The sequence below is a fragment of the Drosophila mauritiana genome, chromosome 2R (assembly GCF_004382145.1).
Source record: "Drosophila mauritiana strain mau12 chromosome 2R, ASM438214v1, whole genome shotgun sequence".
Lineage (NCBI taxonomy): Eukaryota > Metazoa > Arthropoda > Insecta > Diptera > Drosophilidae > Drosophila > Drosophila mauritiana.
In genome coordinates, this window is record NC_046668.1 from 6,104,237 (window position 1) to 6,126,952 (window position 22,716).

At 47.1% G+C, this 22,716-nt stretch overlaps 4 protein-coding genes across 5 annotated transcripts; 1 reads left to right on the forward strand and 3 right to left on the reverse strand.

The window, feature by feature from the left end:
* Window positions 1-19: 19 nt before the first annotated feature.
* Window positions 20-1,215, reverse strand: LOC117136657 (ribulose-phosphate 3-epimerase). Its single transcript, XM_033297658.1, has 3 exons — window positions 899-1,215; window positions 658-840; window positions 20-438 (listed from the first exon to the last, which is right to left on the reverse strand). The coding sequence occupies exons 1-3, from the start codon at window positions 1,082-1,084 to the stop codon at window positions 142-144; spliced, it is 666 nt and encodes a 221-aa protein (XP_033153549.1). The 5' UTR covers window positions 1,085-1,215; the 3' UTR covers window positions 20-141.
* A 240-nt stretch (window positions 1,216-1,455) lies between these two features.
* On the reverse strand, window positions 1,456-2,336 carry LOC117136658 (LDLR chaperone boca). The gene is made up of 2 exons (XM_033297659.1): window positions 2,107-2,336; window positions 1,456-1,939 (listed from the first exon to the last, which is right to left on the reverse strand). Exons 1-2 carry the CDS (start codon window positions 2,254-2,256, stop codon window positions 1,547-1,549), a joined length of 543 nt encoding a protein of 180 aa, XP_033153550.1. The 5' UTR covers window positions 2,257-2,336; the 3' UTR covers window positions 1,456-1,546.
* A 59-nt stretch (window positions 2,337-2,395) lies between these two features.
* On the forward strand, window positions 2,396-16,338 carry LOC117136647 (vacuolar protein sorting-associated protein 13). Of its 2 annotated transcripts, XM_033297642.1 has the most exons (30): window positions 2,396-2,477; window positions 2,744-2,968; window positions 4,596-4,682; window positions 4,743-4,940; window positions 5,000-5,353; window positions 5,410-5,631; window positions 5,699-5,835; window positions 5,897-6,128; window positions 6,181-7,696; window positions 7,758-8,388; window positions 8,446-8,601; window positions 8,661-9,003; window positions 9,070-9,215; window positions 9,276-9,522; window positions 9,580-9,852; window positions 9,912-10,124; window positions 10,184-10,293; window positions 10,352-10,951; window positions 11,029-11,589; window positions 11,651-11,809; window positions 11,871-12,479; window positions 12,542-12,669; window positions 12,732-13,574; window positions 13,647-14,019; window positions 14,084-14,905; window positions 14,971-15,071; window positions 15,137-15,275; window positions 15,336-15,619; window positions 15,693-15,831; window positions 15,891-16,133. In XM_033297642.1, the coding sequence occupies exons 2-30, from the start codon at window positions 2,869-2,871 to the stop codon at window positions 16,131-16,133; spliced, it is 9,966 nt and encodes a 3,321-aa protein (XP_033153533.1). In that variant the 5' UTR covers window positions 2,396-2,477; window positions 2,744-2,868. The 2 variants fall into 2 exon arrangements, with proteins under 2 accessions (XP_033153533.1, XP_033153534.1); XM_033297643.1 differs by lacking the exon at window positions 2,396-2,477 and having other exon boundaries at window positions 2,869-2,968; window positions 15,891-16,338.
* On the reverse strand, window positions 16,309-22,697 carry LOC117136652. The gene is made up of 4 exons (XM_033297648.1): window positions 22,550-22,697; window positions 20,683-20,991; window positions 18,283-18,582; window positions 16,309-18,016 (listed from the first exon to the last, which is right to left on the reverse strand). Exons 2-4 carry the CDS (start codon window positions 20,732-20,734, stop codon window positions 16,452-16,454), a joined length of 1,917 nt encoding a protein of 638 aa, XP_033153539.1. The 5' UTR covers window positions 20,735-20,991; window positions 22,550-22,697; the 3' UTR covers window positions 16,309-16,451.
* Window positions 22,698-22,716: the final 19 nt, after the last annotated feature.

Sequence of the window (22,716 nt, forward strand, 5' to 3'; positions counted from 1 at the left end):
ACACACGGTTGTATGTTTCTTTTAATGGTATATTTCCCGAGGATTTTCTCAATTACTTGCAATTGCAATTTGGTCAAAACATTTCGCCTATCTAATAAATTCTTCCTTAAGCTAGCGATCCTTAAGCTGCTAAATGCATCTCTATTTGAGGTAGCTGTGCACCACATCGCGCAACTCCTTGATGACCTGCGACTGATCGGAGGCGCCCACCACGGCGGTTCCCGAGACGATCATGTTGGCTCCGGCCTCGGCACAGCAGTGTATGGTCTTGGGTCCCACTCCTCCGTCCACCTCGATGTCCAGGTTGGGGTAGTTCTCGCGCAGCCACTTCACCTTCGGCATCATGTCGGCCATGAAGGATTGTCCACCAAAACCGGGCTCCACGGTCATCACCAGCACAACGTCGGCGATGCTCAAGTACTTCTCCAGATCTTGTACCTAAAAGGTAAGTGCAACAGGTGGTTACTCATTGAATATGTTGAAAATATTAAGGAAATTCACACCTAGACATAGGAGAAGAATCTAGTGGATATATCACAACTATATATAATTACATACAAATAAGAAACAAAGAAGCAACAAGTATACAACATACGTATGTACATATGAATGAAGGTATCAAGTATCAAAAGTGATATAACCCTAACCTCAACTTACCTCGGTGCCCGGCTTAATAGCCAGGCCCACCTTCATCCCCGACTCCTGCACTTGGCGACTGACTCTGACGACATCCTGCACCGGCTCGACGTGGAATGTGTAGAGATTGACGCCCGCATCGGCCATGGGCTCTATCCACTGCTCCGGATTCTGGACCATCATGTGCGTCTCGAAGAAGGCCGTCTATATGGGGTTGTGGCATAGGTAATTGGATATCTGTTTGAGAGGACCGCAGACTTACCTTGATCTTGTTGCGCAAGCTCTTGACCATGGGGTGACCAAAGGTGAGATTCGGCACGAAAGTGCCGTCCATCACGTCCAGATGCAGGTAGTCCGCTCCATTGTCCAGTAGCTTCTGCGATTCCGCCGCTAGGTTGGAGAGATCCGCATTGAGAATGCTGGGACCGATCTTGGCTTGGACGGGCATCTTCTTGGTGGAACAGCTACTCAACAGGCGGAGCAAGTGGAGCACGTCGCGTTTCGCGGGCGGCGTCTTGTTGACTTGAGGTCACACAGAGGGGAGCTGGAGCTCGGAACATTTGAAAGGCGATACGATAACTTTGCAGATGGCACCGTGAGTTGTGCAATTTGTCGGTGATTAATTTGGGTTCTTGTTGAAATTTTTCATTTATTTTGTTTTTGATTTGACATTTACGCAGTGTATATAAACCATCTAATAGAGATACAAATTTTATATTCAAAACATGTTTTTGAAATATTCATAATTTGTGTTTTCATCCCTGGTTATTGCCGGCAGCAGAACCGATTCCCTGTGAATGGCCAAACAAAATGCATAGCTTCTTTGATGAATTTGTTTTATTTTAATTTGTTCAACTTTGAGCTTAAATAGTGAGAATGTTTTGATGTGCTGGTGTGCCGTGGAACTGGCCTACAGTTCGTCCTTCTTGGCATTCACCCCCGGGTACTCCTTGTTCTCGATGGTTACGCCCTTGCAGCGTTCCTGTTCGATGAGGAAGTCCTTGGCGTCCCAGGCTTGTGTGCCATCCTTGAAGAGGAATATGGCGCGGTTATCGTCGACCATGTAGCGCTCCGCCTGAATGTGGTTGTTCCAGAGACTGGTCTGCCACAGCTTGGTGATGGTGTCGCTCTCCTCACGGGTTGGATTGCCGGTCACCGAAACGAAGGTCATCAGCGTGCGCCCTTTTTTGGATACCTTGAGCAGATCCTCGGGGCTCTTGCTGTCCAGATTGCTCAGGTCCAGTTTGGGCTGGGGGCGCAGGTGCTCGGGCAGCTCATCATCCTCGAGGGGCTCTTCATCTTCCTAAGAGAAGATTGAAAGAAGAGATTTCAGTTATTCGTTTCTACAAATGGTGAATCTTTTGATAGGTGGGAATATTGTGGGTTGTCATTATCCTTTGCTAGGTGCGAATCTATAGGGTTGGGTCAGATGTTGGGTCAATGCTTCCCGATTGCAGCGCTGTTACCCACCTCCCATTGGTCTAGCAGACGCTCGAGGTCCGCCTCGCTGTAGTCGCGTATATCTTTCTTTGCCCACGCCGGTTTCTCCTCCTCCTTGAACTTCTTGGCCAGGACGACCGGGGCCAGAGCTAGCAGCAGCAAAACAAGACGTGTTTGCATCGTGTTTTATAAATATTTGTCCTATAGCTCAGCAGTTTGCACGGCCAAACACGTCACCTAACAGTTTGCCATTCGCCCGGCAACGCGAGCAAACAGCTGATTGAGCGTCCCCAGGTGGAGAACGCAAACGGAAAACACAACAGCTGTTAGTTTCGGGCGAGCATTCAAAGAACGCGCATCGCACGGAGTTACTACTTTTTTGTCGCGTGGAAATGCCGCTGGTAATTGGGAGCAGTAAATACAGATAAGAACGGGCGTTGCACACGTGCTCCGGAATGGAGTAGTGAGTTAATCTCACCAGACCAATTCCAGCTCGCCCTGCACAATCGTTTTGCTTGTTAGTTCTTTTTTTTTGGAACAATGGGCCTGGCGGATTGTGCCAAAACATTCAAAATGCGTTCTACGATGACATCATCGACATTGTGTTTTAATCCGCCTCTCCGTTCCATCTGTTTGGTTTCTGTGTTTACATGTGCATGTATTTTAGATCAACTATAGACCGCACAGCGAACGCCAGATTGTTTGAAGCACTCACCACGACCACGACCACATCAATTGGAATAACAACCACAAACTTGGAGGAAAATCAATAGGAGCATCTGCTGGGACACAATGGTCTTCGAGGCGGTGGTGGCCGATGTGCTGAACAAGGTGCTCGGCGACTACATCGAGAACTTGGATCGCAACCAGCTGAAGATTGGCATTTGGGGAGGTGAGTTCCAGTTCTCCGGAGAGGATGACACCATTCTGCTCCACCCTCACGCAAATACATCGCCTTACTGCGTTACCCATTGTTTATTGGTCTATTTGCACGCAAGCAACCGAAAAAACAACGATGACGGTGACCTTATCCTTGGCAATTTACTATTAATGACCTAATTCCGTCGCGGCAAACTTACATATGCATATGTACGCTTCTAAGTGAGCCGTATTCACAAGTTCATGCGAACCCAATGAATTCTTCTGAGAAAGAGAGGAGACGGATGAGCATTTAGACTTGGACTTGTGGTGGGACAACTGTTGCATCTTGCTGTGCGATAGAGCAATTCTTGTGGTTTCTCTTGTCTCTCCATGAGCTCATTTCCTCACTGCCTATTTATCTTTCATGTACAAATCTACATGTATCGGGTGTCTGTGTAAAACATAAACAATTCTTCGGTCTTTTATCTGAATGTACTCACTTTACTTTAGACTTCCCACCATCGGACTCCCGGCATTTCAGACCATATTTCCTCTCAAGTGGGGTGTGAATCCCATTTGACGAAGACGAGTTTGCGACAAACCCATTAAACGGGTTTGTTCAAAGAGTGACGTTCGGCGACAAGCCTGTTTTAATTCGGCTGATCTTGAACTTGGTGACATAATGCTATGCGATCAAAAATTCATGTTAATTAGCATTTTGTTTTAGACTTATATAAGAGTATTTCATTCAAATATGCTTTTAGTAAGGAAGACTGGGCTTATGCTTCGTTAGATATGTATGTACATATATTTATTTACATTTGGGTATACATTTTTGATTTCACTATTACAATACCTAAATATTTTGAATAGTACTGATTAGCTCGACTAATCAAAAATGACCCAGTTAAGTCAGTGCATATATGTGTATATATTGCTTTTGAGCATCGTATATGTTTATATTATATTATTTTCGCAATGATTCATATTTGTTTTCATTTCGCAACTTGCAAGTCAAACGTGTTATATGTATATTTGCGCTTTAATGCCACAATTTAAAATACAATCAGGTGAATGACTCTTCTTGTTTATTGAAGCTATCTAATTTAATCAGTTGTTACAACACTGTTATCAGAGTAACTTATAATTAATACTCTTGTATTGAATGTCGACGATTGAACACCACTTGTCGAATTATGATTATTGGCCAGATATGAAGTTCATAAAGTAAGGCCAGACATGTTCCTATCAGTGCGATTCGACTAGGCTGAAATGTTGGATAACTTTAATGGGGTCGCTTGGTCGTTAAACTATTGACCCACATGCGTAATTCAATGTATAGTATATTCACCGATTGTGCTGCCCATTTTGCATTCCAAGCATAACAAACACTTAACAACTATAGATGCCGCATGCCCAAAATGCCAGACATTGGTAAACAGTATTGACATATTGGTGCGCCTGGTGCTTTTTCCATTTGCGTACTCAACACTTTGCAAAGCCAGCAGACTTAGTCACATATGTATAAAAGTAGCTATAGCGCTCTCCCTTTGTAATTTACCCGTAATTAATTAATGGGCATTCGCTCCCACATTTGCAAATGACTGATTACTGCGACTGATAAGACTAATGTAGCAAATTGTGTCTTTGTTTGGCAGGCGATGTGGTCTTGCAGAACCTCAAGATACGGGAGAATGCCCTGGACGAGTTGGACCTGCCCGTGCAGCTTATCTATGGTTACTTGGGTAAGTAAAGCATTAGTTTCCACCTGAATTGGATACACGGTGAATTCAATCAATTTGCAGGCAAACTAGTGCTTAAGATCCCCTGGAAGAATCTGTACAGCCAGCCGGTAATCGTCAACATCGAGGATCTTTATGTCTTAGTTTCACCCAACAACAATGTCCAGTACAACGCCGAAAAAGAGGCCAAATATGAGATGGACCTCAAGAAGGCGGCGCTTGACGCCCTGGAGGCAGCTCGCAAGAAGGAGTTGGAAATGGGTAAGCGAATCTTCTTTTTCTCAGCATGATCCGAAATATATGTATATACTCTCTCACAGATCAGCCCAAGGCAGATGCAGGATTTGCCGAAAAGCTAACGGCGCAGATCGTGAACAATCTGCAGGTGCAGATAACCAACGTTCATCTGCGATACGAGGACACCACAACGACGGGCAGCCCCTTCTCCTTTGGTATATCCCTGCATGAGCTCGAACTTTACACCACCGATTGCGACTGGGAGAAGTGCTACATGGCCCAGCAGGCGTCGCAGGTCTTCAAAATAGCGAATCTCTCATGTCTTTCCGCCTATTTGAACTGTGGTGGACAACTGTACGCGAACAACAAGAGCGACCTTTCCAATCAGTTCAAGACGAATATTGCTTGCAAGGAAACAAAACCCAACTACAACTATGGTAATATTTTACAATTCTGTACTAGAAACCGCTAAAATGTTTCCTTGTGTTTATAGTACTGGGTCCCATCTCTTGCAATGCCAAGCTAAAGCTAAACATGAACCCGGAGCTCGATGATCCGCCATTTGAAAAGCCTAAAATCGATCTCACGCTGGAAATGGAAAAGCTTAATGTCGGCTTGACAAACACACAGTTCGACAATCTCATGAAGCTTGGAGACGCTATGAACCGCCAGCAGTTGGGCATACCGTACCGGAAATATCGTCCCTACAGTATACGTAAGTATTGATTAGACTCTGATTTTTTCAGTAGGTATTAATCATAAATTGATGTATTATTCTTTAGCCTACAAAGGCCACGCCAGGGTCTGGTGGCACTTTGCAATAACTTCTGTTCTAGAGGAGGAGGTAAGAAAACCCAGAGAGAGCTGGACTTGGGAACACATCAAGACCCACAGAGAACGCTGCAACACTTATGCACAGGTCTGTAGAATGTCTTAACAAAGGAAGCTACCATCTCCACAACGCAAATTTATCGTTTTAGAAATACAAGGAGCAGTGCTTAAGCAAAAAACCGTCAGCAGTGCTTACGGAAACATGCCGGTTGCTGGAAACGGAGCTGGACGTTTTTAACTTGCTGCTAATCCGACAGAGGGTCAACATCGAGATAGCCAAGCAACGAGAGGCTGTGCCTGAACAAAAGTCGGGCTGGTTCAGTGGTTGGGGATGGGGCGGCGGAGCCAAGAAGGATGACCAGACCACTAGTCAAAAGCTGGGTAGGTATTTAATTATTTTACAGAAGAGCGATCTTTCAATTTAAATTTTCAGTTGAGAAGTTTGAAGCGGCAATGACCAGTGAAGAAAAAGAGAAGATGTACAGAGCCATTGGTTACCAAGAGAATGCAAAGCCCACAGACCTTCCAGAGAGCTACGAGGCCATCAGAATGAACTTTAAACTGATAGCCTTAGAGGTCGGCCTATACAAGGATGAGAGTAATAGTTCCGCGTTAACGAAGGACTTCCGGGACCTGCCGTCGCTGGTCCTTCTTAACTTTTCCATGGCCACCGCGTTGATCACCCAGCGGCCAGCTGCCGAAGCCATTAGCATTAATGCTGGCATGAGAGAGCTCAAGGTAACTGGACTCACACGCAACGATTACACGCCTTTGTTGGTGGAGTCAAAAATCACCGACGAGTTCAACCTGCTGGAAGTGTTTTTCGAGACAAACCCACTGGACAAGTTGTGCGACCAGCGAGTGAAGGTTGTGGCGCGCCCGTTGCAGATAACGTATGATGCGCCAACCATATTGGCCCTGATCAACGCATTCCAGACACCTGGTGATGTCACGCTCTCCAAGTTTGAGGATGCGGCCAGCACGAAAATCTCGAACTTCAAGGAGCGCTCAGCCACTGGAATGCAGTACATGATCGACAAGAAGGCAGTGCTGGATGTGGACATCCTGTTAATGCCAAACATCCTGGTCGTACCCCATAAAGGAGTCTACGATGCGAACAATACATCATTGCTAGTAGTTAGCATGGGCCAGGTGCACCTCTCCAGCCAACCACGTAGGGAGTCGAACAAGCTGCATCATCTTTTCTCAGCCGGCGAGGATAAGGATGAGATCCTCAAGACGGTAATGGAAAATGCCTATGACAGGTTTACAGTCGCAGTTGACGATGTGCAGATGCTGGTCGTGCGAGCTGGAGAGCCGTGGCAAAATGCGCTAGCGGAAGCAAACTCAACGGAGATGCACGTTTTGCGCCCCGTCTCCCTGAAAGTAACTGCCGCACTTTGTGTGGTTGACAACGATCCGCGTCTTCCAAATATTAAGGTGGACATCGACTTGCCAGCGATCCTGGTTAATGTCTCAGAAGATCGCATTTTCCTCGCCATAAAGGTGGCCACAAGTATTCCCCTGCCGGAGCAAAAGGAACCGGCTAGTAGACTCACACAGACGAACTCGCGCAGCTCAATGTCCATATCCAATTTCATCAACAAGGAAGTTAAAAAGATTGGGCCCTCGGCATCAGTGAGCTCTGCCAGTAAGGACCCGTTGCTGGACGAGATCATCCAGTACACCAGTCTCGATGTAAATTTCTCTCTTGGAGAAATCAACTTCGTTTTGTTCAAGTCCAGTCAAAAATGCGAGACAAGCCCCGATGTTTCTATTGAATTTCTGACTCCTGATGGCGATGTCCTTCCCTCTCAGTTGATTGAGAACATCCAGGAGCCTATTGAAGAGCTACCTCGAACGCCACCTCAGCAGATTCTCTCAATCGACATTCGTCGTCTGGAGGCCCACTTTGTATCCAAAACCTATGAATCAGTGGCCACAGTCAAGTGAGGATGTTACAAAATCTGTGCTTAAACTATCTTTCAACCATAAATTCTTTGTTTTCAGACTTGGAGATATCAACCTGCGACAGTATGACTGCCAGGACAGTGACATGGATGTACTAGATGTTATCCACACGCCGAAACAGGAGAATAGTTCCAATTACCTGTTCACCGTCTCGTGCACAATTGCAGACAAGTCGTCGCCAGAGTTCAGCACCAAGTACAACTCCACTGAGCAGTTGGTCGTGGCTAATTTCGAGGTACTTCAAGTCGTGCTGCACCAGGAATGCCTACAAAGGATTATGGAGGTCGCAAACAATTTCCAAAGAAATCTAGACGTTGTACTATCAAGTACCCGGCCACGCGATCGGATGGGCTCCATTGGGGGAGGAGATGGCATTAAACGAAAGCTTAATGTTATTCTTGAGGACACTGAGGAAATAATGACCACCGACCAGATGAAGCGGCGCAAGAAGACACGCCGCACTCACGTCGTAGAGACGGTGAAAGTTCGCGTTATCGCTAATTTGGACCAAGTGGGTCTGGTGCTGACCAGCCGAAACCGGCCGATAGCAGAGATGAATGTGAAGAAATTCGTGTCCAGTCTGATCATAAAGTCGTCCTACACGGAAGTCAACATTGGCCTTAAAGACATCCAGGTGTTGGACCTAAATCCTCACACTATTCACAAGAATGTAAGTAACTTAATCGCCCGAGGACCAGAATTAAAAAATATATTTATTTTTCTTCAGATTCTGAGTATTGTTGGCAAGGACGCTTTCAACTGCCAGATTGTGATCTACAACAAGGAGGAGACCCAAGACTACAACTCTGATGATATGAAAATAACTGTGGACATTGGCTGCATGAAGATCATCTTCCTCAATTGGTTTGTGGCAGGTGTTATGGTAAGATCTATGAGTTTCAAATATGTTGGCATCTTTTAATGAATCTGACGCCTTGGCAGAACTTCCTGAACAACTTCACAGCGGCCCAAGCAACCATATCGCAGGCTGGTGCTGCCGCTGCAGAGTCCGCTCGGCAGAAGGCAATGGATGCCTACGAAACGGCCACGCGTATGAAACTGAATATCCGCATCAAGGCGCCCATTATCATTGTGCCAATTGGATCACAGGACAGGAATGCCTTGATGCTCGATTTGGGCTTGCTGGAGCTAACGAATAACACGGTGGAGGTGGCGGTGGCCGAAGAGGAACGGCTAGCTGTCATAGACGAGATCAAGTTGCAAATATGCGATGTTAAGATTTCCAAAATTGTCTTATTAGATGGCAACGAGTCAACGGTTGATGGTAAGATCAATAATTTTAACTAATTCCAAATGTGCACAACTACTAATCAACTACTAATTTCTTTAGAAGTGGACGCGGAAGTGGGTTTCCTCTCTAAATTCAATATGATGAATCCCATGAGTTGCACCTTATCAATCACGCGCAATTTGTCATACACATGGTACCGGGATGTGCCCGAACTAAATCTTTCTGGTCGATTAAAGTCCATTGAGGTATGTAAGATTTATTCGTATCGATTTTAGCTACAGCTAAGACTTTATCTCCACTTGCAGCTCACTCTCTTCGCGGATGATTATGCTTTGATAATGCTTGTTCTCAATCGCAATTTAAACGAGGGCTTGGAAGAGTTCCCTCCCAGCGAGGAGGCGCCGCAGGAAGCACAAGTTAGACCCGAAAGACGCAACTCTCGTGCGGGACGTTTATCTCGTACCGTTCAAGTTTCTCCGAAAAGAGAAAAGATTCACGAATCGATCAAGTTCAACTTTCAGTTTGACGGTGTGGTCATAAATTTAATGGAGGGTAAGTAACTAAACGGACTAATAGCTCAACTTGCGACTAAACCCGCTTTGCCCTTAGGTGAAGGAGCTGGTCTCGCCAGGTTCGGAATATATTTCCTCTCCGTTAAGGGCACCAAACTGGACAACGGCACACTGAGCACTTCAGTTGTTTTGTGCAATATCCAAATGGATGACATGCGGAGTAATTCCAAAAGCCAGATTCGACAGTACTTAAGTCGCAAGGATTGGGTTCAGCCTAAGTTGGATACAGACGACATCATCGATGCCTGTTACAACGAGCGCAACTTCATGGTCGATGTGACGGCTATAATAAAAGAAGATGACACGTTCGGTAGGTGATATTATTTCTTTTTATTTTCTTATGAATACGATGTTAAACCACTATTGCAGCTGAGGTCCGTGTGCGTGGCTTCGATCTGATCGTCTGCATCGACTTCCTGCTGAAACTGACTACGTTTCTTACCTTGCCGCCTGAGGATAATCCGCGCGAGTCTCTTTATATAAAGCCAGCGCCTGTTTCGGAAACAGCTCGGGATACCAAGCACTCCATTCGCTCCTCCGCCATATTAGCCGCCCAAGAGCTTGTTCCTGTCGAACCACCCAGTACGTGACAAATGTTATTAAATCTCAAAGATTCCATTACATCCATATGTTCGTTTCAGGTCACGATGTTCCAAACCGAAAAATGAATTTAATACTGCACATTGACGAGCCAGATATAATATTAGTGGAAAATCTGGAAGATCTTAATACCAGTTGTATTATTTTCAATGTAAGTTAATCAAAAAAGATATAATGATAATCCTTCATTGATCTCAACTTTTATTCAGGCTCAAGTGCATTTGAATTACCGCAGCATAAACGACAAACAGATTGTAAACGGACAGATCGATGCTCTCAAGATGTACATGTGTGCTTTCCTACCAGAGCGGCGAGAGATGACGCGCCATTATATCCTACACCCGTGCGTAATTAGCCTGCAAGGATCGACTCCCGAGGAAGAGGGCATGCACATTAGCCTTAAGCTCAGTGACATTATCATCAACGTGTCGCCGGCCACCATCGAGCTGCTGAACAAGGCAATGCTGAGCGTCTCCAGTGCCACCATGACCAAGTGCGCTATTGCCGAGGAGTCGCGGAACTATTCGAATCTGTGGCAACAGCGCCACTTCCATAGCCGCAGCTATTGGTTCACCAAGGTGGAGCAGGGCGTCGATGCCCTGGAGGCTGAGCAGAGAAGCGTCACCACCGACAACGAAAAGCAGAAGACAGAGAAGTGTGTAATTGAAATTCCCAGCATTACGCTCGTGATCGAGTCCGGCGTAGGCTACTACACGAAGCCACTTATTTCGCTAGACACCCGCATTACTGCCGTTTTCAACAATTGGAGCCGCAGTCTCACCGCTCATGGCTCGTTGACACTAAATATGGTAAGTTCCAAGGAGTTCTGATAAGCGTTTTTTTAAAGTATGCCAATTTTTCTTTAATATTATACTTTTACTTTTAGAATTACTACAACCAAGCCCTTGCCGAATGGGAGCCTATTATCGAGCTGAACGAGGTCATTGGTCGCAACGGAGTTCGCGAATACACGCCATGGGAGCTTAAGTTCGAAATGGGCATGGAGAAGGTGCAGAGCGAAGTGGAAGACGATGCCGAACAGCAGGCGATGCACATGAACATCCACTCGGCAGAGACGCTGGAGATTACGTTGAGCAAGACGTGCCTGGGTCTACTGAGCGAACTGGCCGAGGCCTTCTCGCAGGCTATCGACCAGAACGGTCTGACCAAGCCGGACATCGTGGCTCCTTACGTGCTGGAAAACGACACTGGCTTCGATGTTAACCTGAATCTGCAGAAGGGCATCTTTACACTGCACGAAGTGCACCGCGGCGGCACACCTGTGGGTGCGAACAGTACCCTACTTATGTTTGCCCAATCTGAAGAGGTCGATCCCAGCGTCATAAAAACCTGCACCATTTCGACGGGCGGAAAGGCGTATCTGCAGACTAAGGATCTGAGCACGTTATCAGAGGAGGATTCCGAGGACTACACTCTTTATGTGACGGTAGGAGGGAAATGTTGCTCAGTTCAGTTTACTCAAATATATTAAAACGCTTCTTTTGCAGATTGGAGATATCAACAAGGAGATTGCACTGCCTGTTTCCAAGTCGGACACGCGTTTCTTCAACCTGATGCGCAGTACCTCTCACGAGCCTTGGGGCATTATTTCTGAAGTAAAGCAGGAGTACGGCACAACCAAAGTCAATATCCACGGTGTTGTTAGTGTAAGTACTATCAGTTTGATCGTCAATACAATTTTGTTAATTCCATTTGCATTCATCGCAGGTTCATAATCACTTTACGACCGGTTTGAATATTTATCGACGCAATCCTGCCCCTACCGCACAATGTTTCGAGGATATTTTCGTCGGGCGTGTGCGTCCAGGCGAAGTGTTCCATGTACCACTGCACGCCATATACGCGGAATCCAAGGATCTATTCTTTTCCATGCGCGGCTACAGAAGATCGGTGCAGGGCATTTCGTGGGCTTCCAATCCCTCAGACCTTAACTATTCGCATCAGTTGCATTGTGATCCGACCAACACGTTCGAGCCGCTCATCATGAACGCTCGACGATCAAAATCGGAGGTGTACTTCGAAAACACCAACAAGTATACATTGCTAAGCGCTTTTTACACGATTCATCTGCGCCCGCCACTCTATCTGCGCAACTCTCTGCCCATTAATATCCAAGTGTCAGTTGCCGGCTGCTCTGTCCGAAAAGAGGATGGCCTGGATGCTCAGTCGTCGCAGCGCTTTGTTGACAGGGGGTACAGCAAGGAAGATTTTCTGGACTACGGGGAAAAGCCTGTAAATTCCGGAGACGTGCTCCACCTGCCGACCGTTCGATTGGCATCAAAGGGCAAGGAATCGAAGAGTTTCCTAGTTGTGCGGGTGAGTTTAAGGGTCTCAATTAATAAAAATTTATCACAATTTATAACCACTTGCCTTTTTAGCTGGTTCAATATCTGGAGAAAGACTGGTCCTGCGCTACCGAGATTTGGGATTACAATGATGATGTTATTACCTGGACGTTTTCATCATATGACTCGGAAATGAAGGTGGACATGGATCTCTATGTGAAGTAAGTATTAATTAATTAATTCAACAAATAATACTTGCAATGACACTTCAAATATTTCTCAGGACAGAGAACCGACATGGCAGCTTAATGCTTACGCTTTTTAGCCCTTTTTGGATGATAAATAAGACCGGCATGATGCTCACTTACAAATCGGAAACGACCTCCGTGGAAGTTCTCTACCATCCTCCCGAATATTCTGGTCCCATTTTGTTCACTTTCCGGGATAAGCTATTCTTTGACAAGAAAAAAGCTTCAATTCGCATAGACAATGGTCAATGGAGTGAAAAGATCCCATTGGACGTGGCGGGTTCTGTTGGCGAAGTGATCTGCTTTGCGAACAATCAGAAATACCCTGTCGGTGTTCACAACCACTTGACTCAGAACTCTTTGACCAAGCAGATCACGTTCATACCCTTTTATATTGTGTGCAACAAGTGTCACTTTGACATAGAGCTGCAGGAGCAGAGTCGTCCAGCCGACCCATGGCTCCATCTCGAACCAAATGAGATGGAACCTCTCTGGCCGAGAAACGAAAACAAGAACAATTTGGTGGTGCGCGTGGATGGCAAGATTACTCCGGCCTTCGACTTTACGGAGGTGATCTGTACGCTCCTGAAACTGGAGGACAGCAAGTACGGCGGTATCAATGTGGACGTTCAGACAACGGAAGGCGGTGTCTATATCACCTTTACGGACTATAAGCCAGCCGATGCGCCCGGCCTGCTCATTAATCACACTGGCAAGCAGATTGTTTACTACGAGAAGGGAACCAAAAACGAGCATATCCTGAATGCAAAGAGTACTATAATGTATGCCTGGGACGACCCTACAGGTCCAAAAATGCTTGTGTTCGGCACAAACAAGGAAGAGACGGATCTGAAACGAGACGGAATCGGCGAAGTGATGTGAGTATCTTCTACCAGCAGGGCAACTACTCCCAAAATCTATATCTCATAATTAACAATTCAAACTCATAGCATGCAAGACGGCGAAAAGGTTCTATGGGTATCTTTCCTCGACGGCCTGCAACGTGTGCTGCTCTTTACGGAAAACGAATCGATCGCCAACCGTACGGAGAGCACTGCCTCGTTACAGTCTATTACCCAGAGCATTGATCTGCGCATTCACGGCATTGGCTTGTCAGTGATTAACAACGAGACGGGTCTTGACATACTCTATCTGGGAATTACCAGCTCCGGAATTATATGGGAGTCAAAGAAAGTGACCAAGAATCGCTTTAAGGAGTTAACCATTAACGAGAACGCGCTTTTGGAAATTGAGTATCAGAAATATCTAGTTCACAAGAGTGTCAACGATCTGCAGACCTACAGGCTAGATAATAAGTTCCCGGTAAGATAAACCCAAAAAAAAAACTCAGCATTCGGAGATTTTAACGTATATTGTTTATTTTTAGATCGACTTCGACCTTATGATCCTCAAGAAGTCGGTGGAGAGAAACTTAAGACGCAGTTTCTATCCAGCGATTTGGTTGTCCCGCAAGTCGTCGCCATTCCAAAGCCAGCTGCATGTGAAAATTAATCGTATACAGGTGGATAATCAGTTCCTGGATCCAATATTCCCCGTGGTGTTGGCGCCAATTCCACCACCGAAGAGTGTTGCAAGTACCACCAGTCTCAAACCATTTATCGAGTGCAGCATGGTGCAGCGCATCATGCCGAACTCAACTGTGCGTCAGTTCAAGTACGCCAGGATACTGATCCAAGAGTTCCTCTTCAAAGTCGATTTGAACTTCCTCACTGCCATCGCCGAGATGTTTGCCAAGGAGGTCTCGGACGAGGCAGCAGCCAAGCAGTTCCGTCAGGACGTTGAATCTATTGAGCTCCCGCTTTCAGCGTTCTTTGAAGAGCACTCGTTGGAGGAGCAGAAGAGCTTTTACGATAACCTGCATTTGGGTCCGCTCAAGATCCATGTCAGCTTCTCGATGGCCGGGTCGGACACAAAGGCGTTGCCCGGTTTCTTGGGCTCATTGGTCCAGGGCGTGGGTGTGACTCTAACGGACGTCAACGACGTTGTCTTCCGTCTGGCCTTCTTCGAGCGCGAGTATCAATTCTTCTCGCAACAACAGCTAATCAACGAGATCACCTCGCACTACACTGGCCAAGCGTTAAAGCAGCTGTATGTGCTCGTCCTCGGACTTGATGTCCTGGGCAATCCCTATGGCCTAGTGGTTGGTCTTAAGAAGGGCGTCGAAGACTTGTTCTACGAACCGTTCCAGGTAAATCAAACATAATTATTTTTAAATAATTCCATCGCTCACCTGTTTGGTTTATCATTTTACAGGGTGCCATCCAAGGTCCTGGAGAATTCGCCGAGGGTTTGGTCCTGGGCGTAAAGTCTCTTTTCGGCCACACTGTAGGTGGTGCTGCGGGAGCGGTTTCCAAGTAAGCTGTCCTTTATTCAAAGTACAGTCGGCCCTTTAATACCAACTTTCCTTTTCAACCATTAGAATAACTGGTGCTATGGGAAAGGGCCTGGCTGCGCTGACCTTTGACGAGGACTATCAAAAGAAACGACGACAGGGTATTCAAAACAAACCGAAGAACTTCCACGAAGGATTGGCCCGCAGCAGCAAGGGCCTAGTGATGGTAAGACCTTATCTATATGGTTCTTCAGCTTGAAATCCTTATGACTTATAATTTTATCAGGGCTTTGTGGACGGAGTCTCTGGCGTTGTAACCAAACCAGTGATTGGGGCTCGCGATAACGGGGTCGAGGGCTTCTTCAAGGGCCTGGGTAAGGGTGCAATTGGCCTGGTTGCTCGCCCCACCGCTGGCGTGGTTGACTTCGCCAGTGGCAGCTTCGAGGCTGTGAAACGGGCGGCGGATGCAAGCGAGGATGTGAAGCGTATGCGACCGCCGCGTTTCCAGCACTACGACTTCGTGTTGAGACCCTATTGCTTGATGGAGGCGACAGGGAATAAAATAATGAAGTAAGTGTCGATAGCTACTAGATTTTCAGCTAGAATACAAACACAAACTTAACCAAATGTACTCAATTCGCAGGGAAACCGACAAGGGTAAATTTGCCACCACAGACAACTTTATTCACTGTGAGGAGATTATCCAGAAGTCCGAGTACTTGGTGGTCACCAATTACCGAGTGATGTACGTGCAACGTAACGAGATGTTCGGCGTTTGGACGGTGAGTTTCGCAGTTAACTTTCAGTAGTTGGACCTTACTTACGCGTCTTTTACACACAGTCTCTTTGGTCCTACCTATGGAACGAGATTAGCTCCGTGACTGCTATGGCTCGAGGTGTCCAGTTCACCGTAAAGACGGATGGCAAGAAGGTACTTGGCCTATTTAGCAGCAAGGAGTCACCTCGCAAGTTAGTGCTCGTAGGAGATGAGCGCAAACGTGACGCTCTTGTCAACATTATAGAATCTCAGCGCTCCGATCCCAATCCGTTAAGGGCCACCATCGCCTATCCGGCTCATAATTGACAATAGAACTGAATTTATTTCCCAATTGTATTATAATCCAATCACATCCCCACGACAGCAGCAACGACATGGAAATCTACCTTGATCATCAAGATTTTTTCTGTCCAAGCACCATGCGCCCAATTGGAAAACTCAAACTTACGTGTCGCACTTTTACGTATGTTAACAACCATGGTTTTGATATTAAAATTTTATGTCAAAGTTATGTGACATCCGGAGAGTGGTTTTCACTAGCCTAAGGATTAAATCTACAATACAGAGACGAACGAGCTCTCCAGGACGTCGGATGTGAAGAGCAGATGACGGATGTGCGGCAGTCTACACCTTCTTGAGGAAGCTGCTGGGAGTCGTGGCCAGGGGCATGATTGGCTCGTAGTTGTTGCAACCATCACTTTCGCAGAAGGATGTCAGCGAGGCGAGTGCATTGGCGGCCAACGCTTCCACGCTGAACATGGTGGACAGGTGACCGCTGCTCTCGAACTGGTTGATAATCATGTTCACCTTGCTCTTGGCCTCCGCCTTCAGACACGGAGACGTGGGCGGGCTGCCCGGCAGGCCGTGATCCCGGTCACCAGGACTTGCATCATAGCCCTCGCCCAGCTCCGCTTCCGTCAGCAGGTTCTCCTTCTCGCTCTGCTTGCACTTGGCGTTGGTTGGTGATGCACTGCCCGTGTTGGTCGCCTTCAATCCGGTGGTCTTGTTAAGGCGACTGAGGAACCAGTTTCGTGCCAGCTTGTCGCAGTCCTTGCTGACCGGACTGGATTGCGGCGAGGTGGTTGACTTGCGCTGCTTCTTCTGATCCTTGGTGGGCGTGTGGGCGGGGCTGGTCAGGGGAGAGAGCATCTCCGGTTCACTGCCATTCGAGTAGCTCTTCTTCGCTGCCTTTTTCAGACGATCCGGACTGGGACCGGCCGCTGACAACTGGGTGGAGAGCTCGCTGTGCACTGTTTTCACCCTGGCCTGGAAGTCCAGCGATATGTTTCCGTGCAAGCTGGACGGCTGCGGTTGCACCTTAATATCACCCTCGTTGAGTAGTCCCAGGGATTCCAGCTCCCCACTTACAGAGGCCACCCTGGCGCAGGCGTCCTGCAGCGGCTGAGCCGGGCATTTCGGAACATCGTACTCGAAACGCCGGGCGAGGGCGCTTGGACTGTTGTTCTTCTCCGGCAGTTTAGGGAGCACCATGGAGGAGGAGTCTATGAGGCCATACACGGGCGAGGGCTCCTCGTAGATGATATCCGCTGCTGTGTAGTTAGATTTTTTCTGGACCGGCGGCGTGGGCAGTTTCCGGTGCGGTGGACTCTTCAGCGCCGAATGAGCACCGGCATCTCCGCGGATGGCCGCCTCAATGGCGTGTATCCACTCTTTGGCATCGACTTCGTTGCTGGCCTGGTACACGAACTTCTTGTTGGGGTCGTCTGTGGTGATCTGGAAGCAGATGTCGCGCCGCTTGCCCTCTCCGAAGTGCTCAATCTCGATGGAGGAGCTCTTCAAGTAGAGCGTGCTGCTGGGTCGACAGGCGGTCGGGCCGTCGGCATAGCACAGCATCCAGTCGTTGAGGATGCCGCAGTAGCACTTGCGGGTCTGGTCGAAGAACAGCCGTTTGGGCACAATCCTCTGCAGCTGTCCGTACTTTGTGGATCTTTGCAGGGACAAGTGGCCAGCGGGCAGATCTGCGTACGGGCAGTCAATGAACACCTCGTGGCTGAAGGTGATCGCCTGCTGCGCCTCGTCCTCGTCCTGACCCGCTCCCTGGTTCTGGCAGATCTCGTAGAGCTGCTGATTTGGCTCCTTGTCCTTCGCTGCCGGAACCGGTTGATTGACGGAGCAACGATCCAGGGATCCGCTGCTGCCCAAATCGATGTACTCCCGCGAGGCGGACACTGCAATTACGGGTAATTAGTGCTAACTGTAGGCATTAGAGGTACAGGTACAGTCATGCTTCTAAAGCCTGGCTATCCACTTTGCAACCATTATGATGTATTAAGTTTCTTTCAACAATATATCTTATAAACTTTTACTTTAAAGTTATTAATACATAATTGTAGTGTTCAAAAAAGATACTAGCATACTTAAGTATGGATTATGTGGATTTCAGTTAGGGAAGCATGACTGTATGTAATATGTTTGAATAGTGTTCACCACTCACGGGAGCTTTTCGAGGGGGACGGGGAGGCAAGCATCTCCAGATAGCCGCTGGGAGCGGTCTCCGCGCCCACCTTGCTATCGACGCAGTCGACCAGACTGGAACGGTGGTTAGCCGCCTGCTCGTCTGCGCATCCCAGCCCCGATCCCGATCCCGATCCCGATGCAGAACTGGCTGCAGCCAGCAGGATCTCACAGCGGGCCAGAAGGGCGGCGGTCTGCTCGGCGGCCGTCACGTGGAATAGGTTCGAGGTGTTCTCGTACTCCGAGGTCTCCAGCGAGGCTCGGAAGTGGGCGCGGACATCTGAAAGCAAGCAGAGGGGAGGATCGTAAGTTCTTCAGTTGGCTAAATAAGGCGGCGGCCCCATCGGCTATTATTTTTAAACGCATCATTGAGCCTAATGGCGGGGCAGTTGAGCAACAGAGTAGCTTTCTTGGGGGGCAATTAGTGGGCCAGTGGAGTGGTGGTGTCTCTGCTGCTCCGACTTCTGCAGCCGCGACTCACAGCAGTTCCCAGCCAGAAGTCCGGTCACAAACGCATGTGGGTATGTACATGTACGTGTACATAAGTGACCTCATAAGCTCTCGCTCAAGAGTCAACTGCGAATTGACCGGGGCAATTAAAAATAATTTCACTGGCCAAGAAAGTTAACTCTGGTGTCCGCTGCCCCACCCTCTGTCCATAAATGCCCACATCCACAGAAAACCAGAAGACGCTGAAATTTGCCCGAAATCTTGTTAAAACTCAAGCACGCAAAGTTTCAGAGAACTGAGCTTAAAAGTAATATGTCCGAATATGGAAATAAGAAAAATATCCAAAAGTCGTGCTGGCGAAATGCGAACTGGAAATGCTCTTAAGAACTTGAGATCTTGACAAGAGTCGAACTATAACCGGAATTTTTAAACTTCCCATCATTTAATTGGTAAAAACGCCTTGGATAAACAATAGTTCGAGCTTAAAGCCAAATTCTTAATAATTCGTAGTTAGGAACCATTTAATTTAATTTAATTTTGTCGATTTAAGCTATCTTAGTTTATAGGAAGTGGAAACAAAACTAACTAAACCATTCCGTAAAATCCTTTCGTGCAAGGGCAACTTTTTGTTTTTAAACTATGGATAATTGGGGATCTTGACGGTGCATATCTTTCCATTCAAATGAATAAGGGAAAAGGGCATTAAAAGTACTATTTGTTTGTTCTGTATGCCAAATCAGCACTCTGACTTCGGCATTTAAGTCTACAGCAGAGGAAAGATTACTAGGTGCAAACTAACCAATACTTTCATACTTATAACTGGATGATAATGAAGAAGTTTTAAAACATAATAAATATCTATATTTTCTTATCAATAAGCTTGGCTGACTGTAATATGCGTTGCAGCAACCAACCGACAAGTTGATAATTGTGGTTTAATCAGGATCTTTGGGAAACTCCCCAGAAACTCATCAATATGAGGCCTACACAAACAAATATAAATGGGAGCAACAGTCATCGGAGCAGGGTGGATATACATATATGTATCCCTTCATCTTGGCCTGAGAGCCACTGAACCGAGACCCGAGAAAGTGGAACCGACTAGGGCAGGCCCAAGATGGGCTAAAACAGCGCTTAAGGCTTAGTTCTGCGGCATGTCCAATCCGCTGTTTATTGTCTACCTCGTCCACAAACACATGTATAATGATTTAACGAAATAACCACATATATATATATATATATAAACGATTCGGGGGAACAGCGCTCCACAGCGGAGCCCAATTGGAACTCGATAAAGTGTACGAAATAAGCGCGAGGCGAAGGAGGAGCAGCAGGGCCACTAAAATATCCAGAAGAGTCCGATGGTCTGGCCACAGGCCAGAACCAGAACAAAAGAGTATTAAGCTCGGACGCCTGCGGAATGAGTCAATACTACTACTCCGGCACTGGGTTATTGTTAATGGTCATGTTTTGGATCGCCTCCTCCTCCTCCTCCTCCTTCTCCTCCAGCGCTTGCTCCACCTCCTCCTCTTCGCAACTTTGAGTCGGTGTGTAATTTTTTGATGGCGCTGTTTGCCTGGCGAAATTAACAAAGTTTCTGTTGATCTATCTCACACTAACTGGCTTCAATTTTGCTTTTCTGATTTTAGCTACACGCAGAAAAATAAGTATGCCATAAGTAAGAAGTTTTCTTTGTGAGATAGGAACACTCTCGATTGAAACAAAAGAATCATAATAATCAGTTTTGAAGAAATATGAGATTGGATATTGTAAAGCAAGGATTATTTTGGTGTTTTTTCAGCCGCTTTTAAATAGTTGTCTTAAACAAATATGAGTATCTCAAAAGCACCTTAATATGCTGTTAAATAGCTACTTATACTATTAACACCCAACACATCGCTTCTTTGTGTGTAACTACTACCAGGCTTACCCAACAAAAACTGCTCAATTTCGGCCAGCTTGGTAGTTGGCTTCGGATTCATGGCTTCTAGATGGTATTGTATCCGCAGTTTTGTATTCCAAATTTTAGTGTTCAGTGTTAATTTGAGGCGATTTGCGTTAATGTGCGTTGAGTGCTAGTTGTTGTTTGTTTGGCCGGCCGATCGCTTGATTTCTCGCCCGGGCTTTATTGTGGCTTCACTGCGATCTGGATCGGAATAGTCATCTGTATCTGTATCTGTATCTGGCATATCCACCAACTGCACACACACGGCGTTTTGCCTTAGAAATTAACAGTTTGCTGTCAAAATGGGATAACACATTTGTATTTTTATTAGATCACATGCACAGCAGTTGCCGATCGGATGCACTATCTTCGATTGCGATGGCGGAGTGGAGCGCGGCACGGATTGCGACCGGAGTGCTACTGAAGGTACACGCGTATGTCCATTCCCCGGGCTATCAGATGCTCGACGGCAACTACCTCCCCCGCTGAGGAGCCGACCTATAAATAGCTGGGCCATCGATGCAGCAGCACGGATATCCAGATACCTAGACATCCAGACATTCAGATATCCAAACATTCAGATATCCAGACATTCAGATATCCAGATATCTAGGTACAATGGTATCTCTATTGCGCTCTATTCTCTATATTTCGCTTTTACTATTGTCTGCTCTTTTCGCCTTTTCGGTTGCACGCTTCGTTTGGCGCCCCATGGAAAATGAAAATCAAGCGATGACGTTATGTATCTGGGTATCTGGCGGCTAGAGTATCTGGATTCGCTGATGGCGGAACAGTGTGTGCTTGCCATTAAGTGCCATTACGACATCCCCCCTCCATTGGGCCACTGCACTTGTCGGGTGTCTCCGTTTTTGTTTATAATTTTCAGTTTTCACTCCTCTGGCGTGTCTGTCATTTGCGGTTACCACTGTGGTGCTGCGGCCAAGAACCGCATACAAATCGGGCGGCCACACGCAGAGGAGCTCGGACGCGGGTCTTGGAACTGGGAACTGGGGACCTGTGCCCGCGACTGGGCCCCTTGTTTGGGGCCAAGCCCTTTAATTGTGACTCATCTGGGGGCGACGCGTGTCGCCACAACGAAGAAAAGACCGTCTGTCCGGCGAGAAGATGCAAACATTCTCGCACTTTTGCTAACCCAAAAATTGTATCTGCTACAAAGAAAAGTATCTCAAACTGACCGATTTGAATACCCTACTTATAAGTGTAACTCATATATTTCAGAACTTTTAATGTCTATTGTCAGTTAAGTTGATTGATAGACAGATGGATAGTCAGTTGGAGAGTTTCTCGAACTTGATGACCATGTTCTACTGTACGAGCGAACTGCTGACCATTTCCCTGGGTCCCACTGTAATACACCTGCTGCCACTTGTACGTGTCCAGCGACTGCTTTTACTTTTCGGTTCTTTATTTTTTATCGTGACCATAAAACAGAAATGTAACTTGATTTGCACCGAAGTATTTGCTTCCTTTGTGCCAGCCGTTGAAAATATGTACATATATATTTATTGATTCAGAACATTGGCAACTGGAGACCGCGACACCTTTGTTTGCAATTTATAATCGAATCGAATGGCGAGCTCCCAACTGGCTGTCGTTCCGCGGAAGAGCCAAACAAACTGTTGGCCAGCTGGCTTCGCCGCGCGAGACTTTTCCGGCCATGAAACCTGTGCGCAGGCGTGTCCGACACCCCACTGCCACTGCCATCGCCATCGCACTCCCCACTCCGCGCGCTCCTTGCGCACTTCCGGTCATTTCCGATCCCCCCAGACTGGCCGGCTTCCTGCCGCCCGGAGGAGCCCCCAATTACGAATTACGAAATGCATCCACGCACCGATTTCGGTCTTGCATCCGGTTTTCCACTGCGTTCTGACTACGTTGACACCTTTTCGCTCGCGGGCGAACTTTTCACCGCCGGAGCCAAGAAGCGAGCGCGACTTTCCGCCTGGTGCGCCACCATGAATCACTCGAGCTTAACTGCCCGACTTGGAGCTCGGCCGC

What these genes read in the sequence shown, in the direction of transcription:
- LOC117136652 (XM_033297648.1), bottom strand. Translation starts at nt 20,734, where the DNA reads ATGAATCCGAAGCCAACTACCAAGCTGGCCGAAATTGAGCAGTTTTTG. An exon ending in AATTGAGCAGTTTTTGTTGG is followed by an intron (nt 18,583 to 20,682) that starts GTAAGCCTGGTA and finishes GCTTGCTTTCAG; the next exon opens with ATGTCCGCGCCCACTTCCGA. An exon ending in GTCCCCCTCGAAAAGCTCCC is followed by an intron (nt 18,017 to 18,282) that starts GTGAGTGGTGAA and finishes CCGTAATTGCAG; the next exon opens with TGTCCGCCTCGCGGGAGTAC.
- LOC117136658 (XM_033297659.1), bottom strand. Translation starts at nt 2,256, where the DNA reads ATGCAAACACGTCTTGTTTTGCTGCTGCTAGCTCTGGCCCCGGTCGTC. An exon ending in GTCTGCTAGACCAATGGGAG is followed by an intron (nt 1,940 to 2,106) that starts GTGGGTAACAGC and finishes ATCTTCTCTTAG; the next exon opens with GAAGATGAAGAGCCCCTCGA.
- LOC117136657 (XM_033297658.1), bottom strand. Translation starts at nt 1,084, where the DNA reads ATGCCCGTCCAAGCCAAGATCGGTCCCAGCATTCTCAATGCGGATCTC. An exon ending in GCTTGCGCAACAAGATCAAG is followed by an intron (nt 841 to 898) that starts GTAAGTCTGCGG and finishes AACCCCATATAG; the next exon opens with ACGGCCTTCTTCGAGACGCA. An exon ending in CTATTAAGCCGGGCACCGAG is followed by an intron (nt 439 to 657) that starts GTAAGTTGAGGT and finishes CTTACCTTTTAG; the next exon opens with GTACAAGATCTGGAGAAGTA.
- LOC117136647 (XM_033297642.1), top strand. Translation starts at nt 2,869, where the DNA reads ATGGTCTTCGAGGCGGTGGTGGCCGATGTGCTGAACAAGGTGCTCGGC. An exon ending in GCTGCAACACTTATGCACAG is followed by an intron (nt 5,836 to 5,896) that starts GTCTGTAGAATG and finishes TTATCGTTTTAG; the next exon opens with AAATACAAGGAGCAGTGCTT. An exon ending in GACATGGATCTCTATGTGAA is followed by an intron (nt 12,670 to 12,731) that starts GTAAGTATTAAT and finishes AATATTTCTCAG; the next exon opens with GACAGAGAACCGACATGGCA.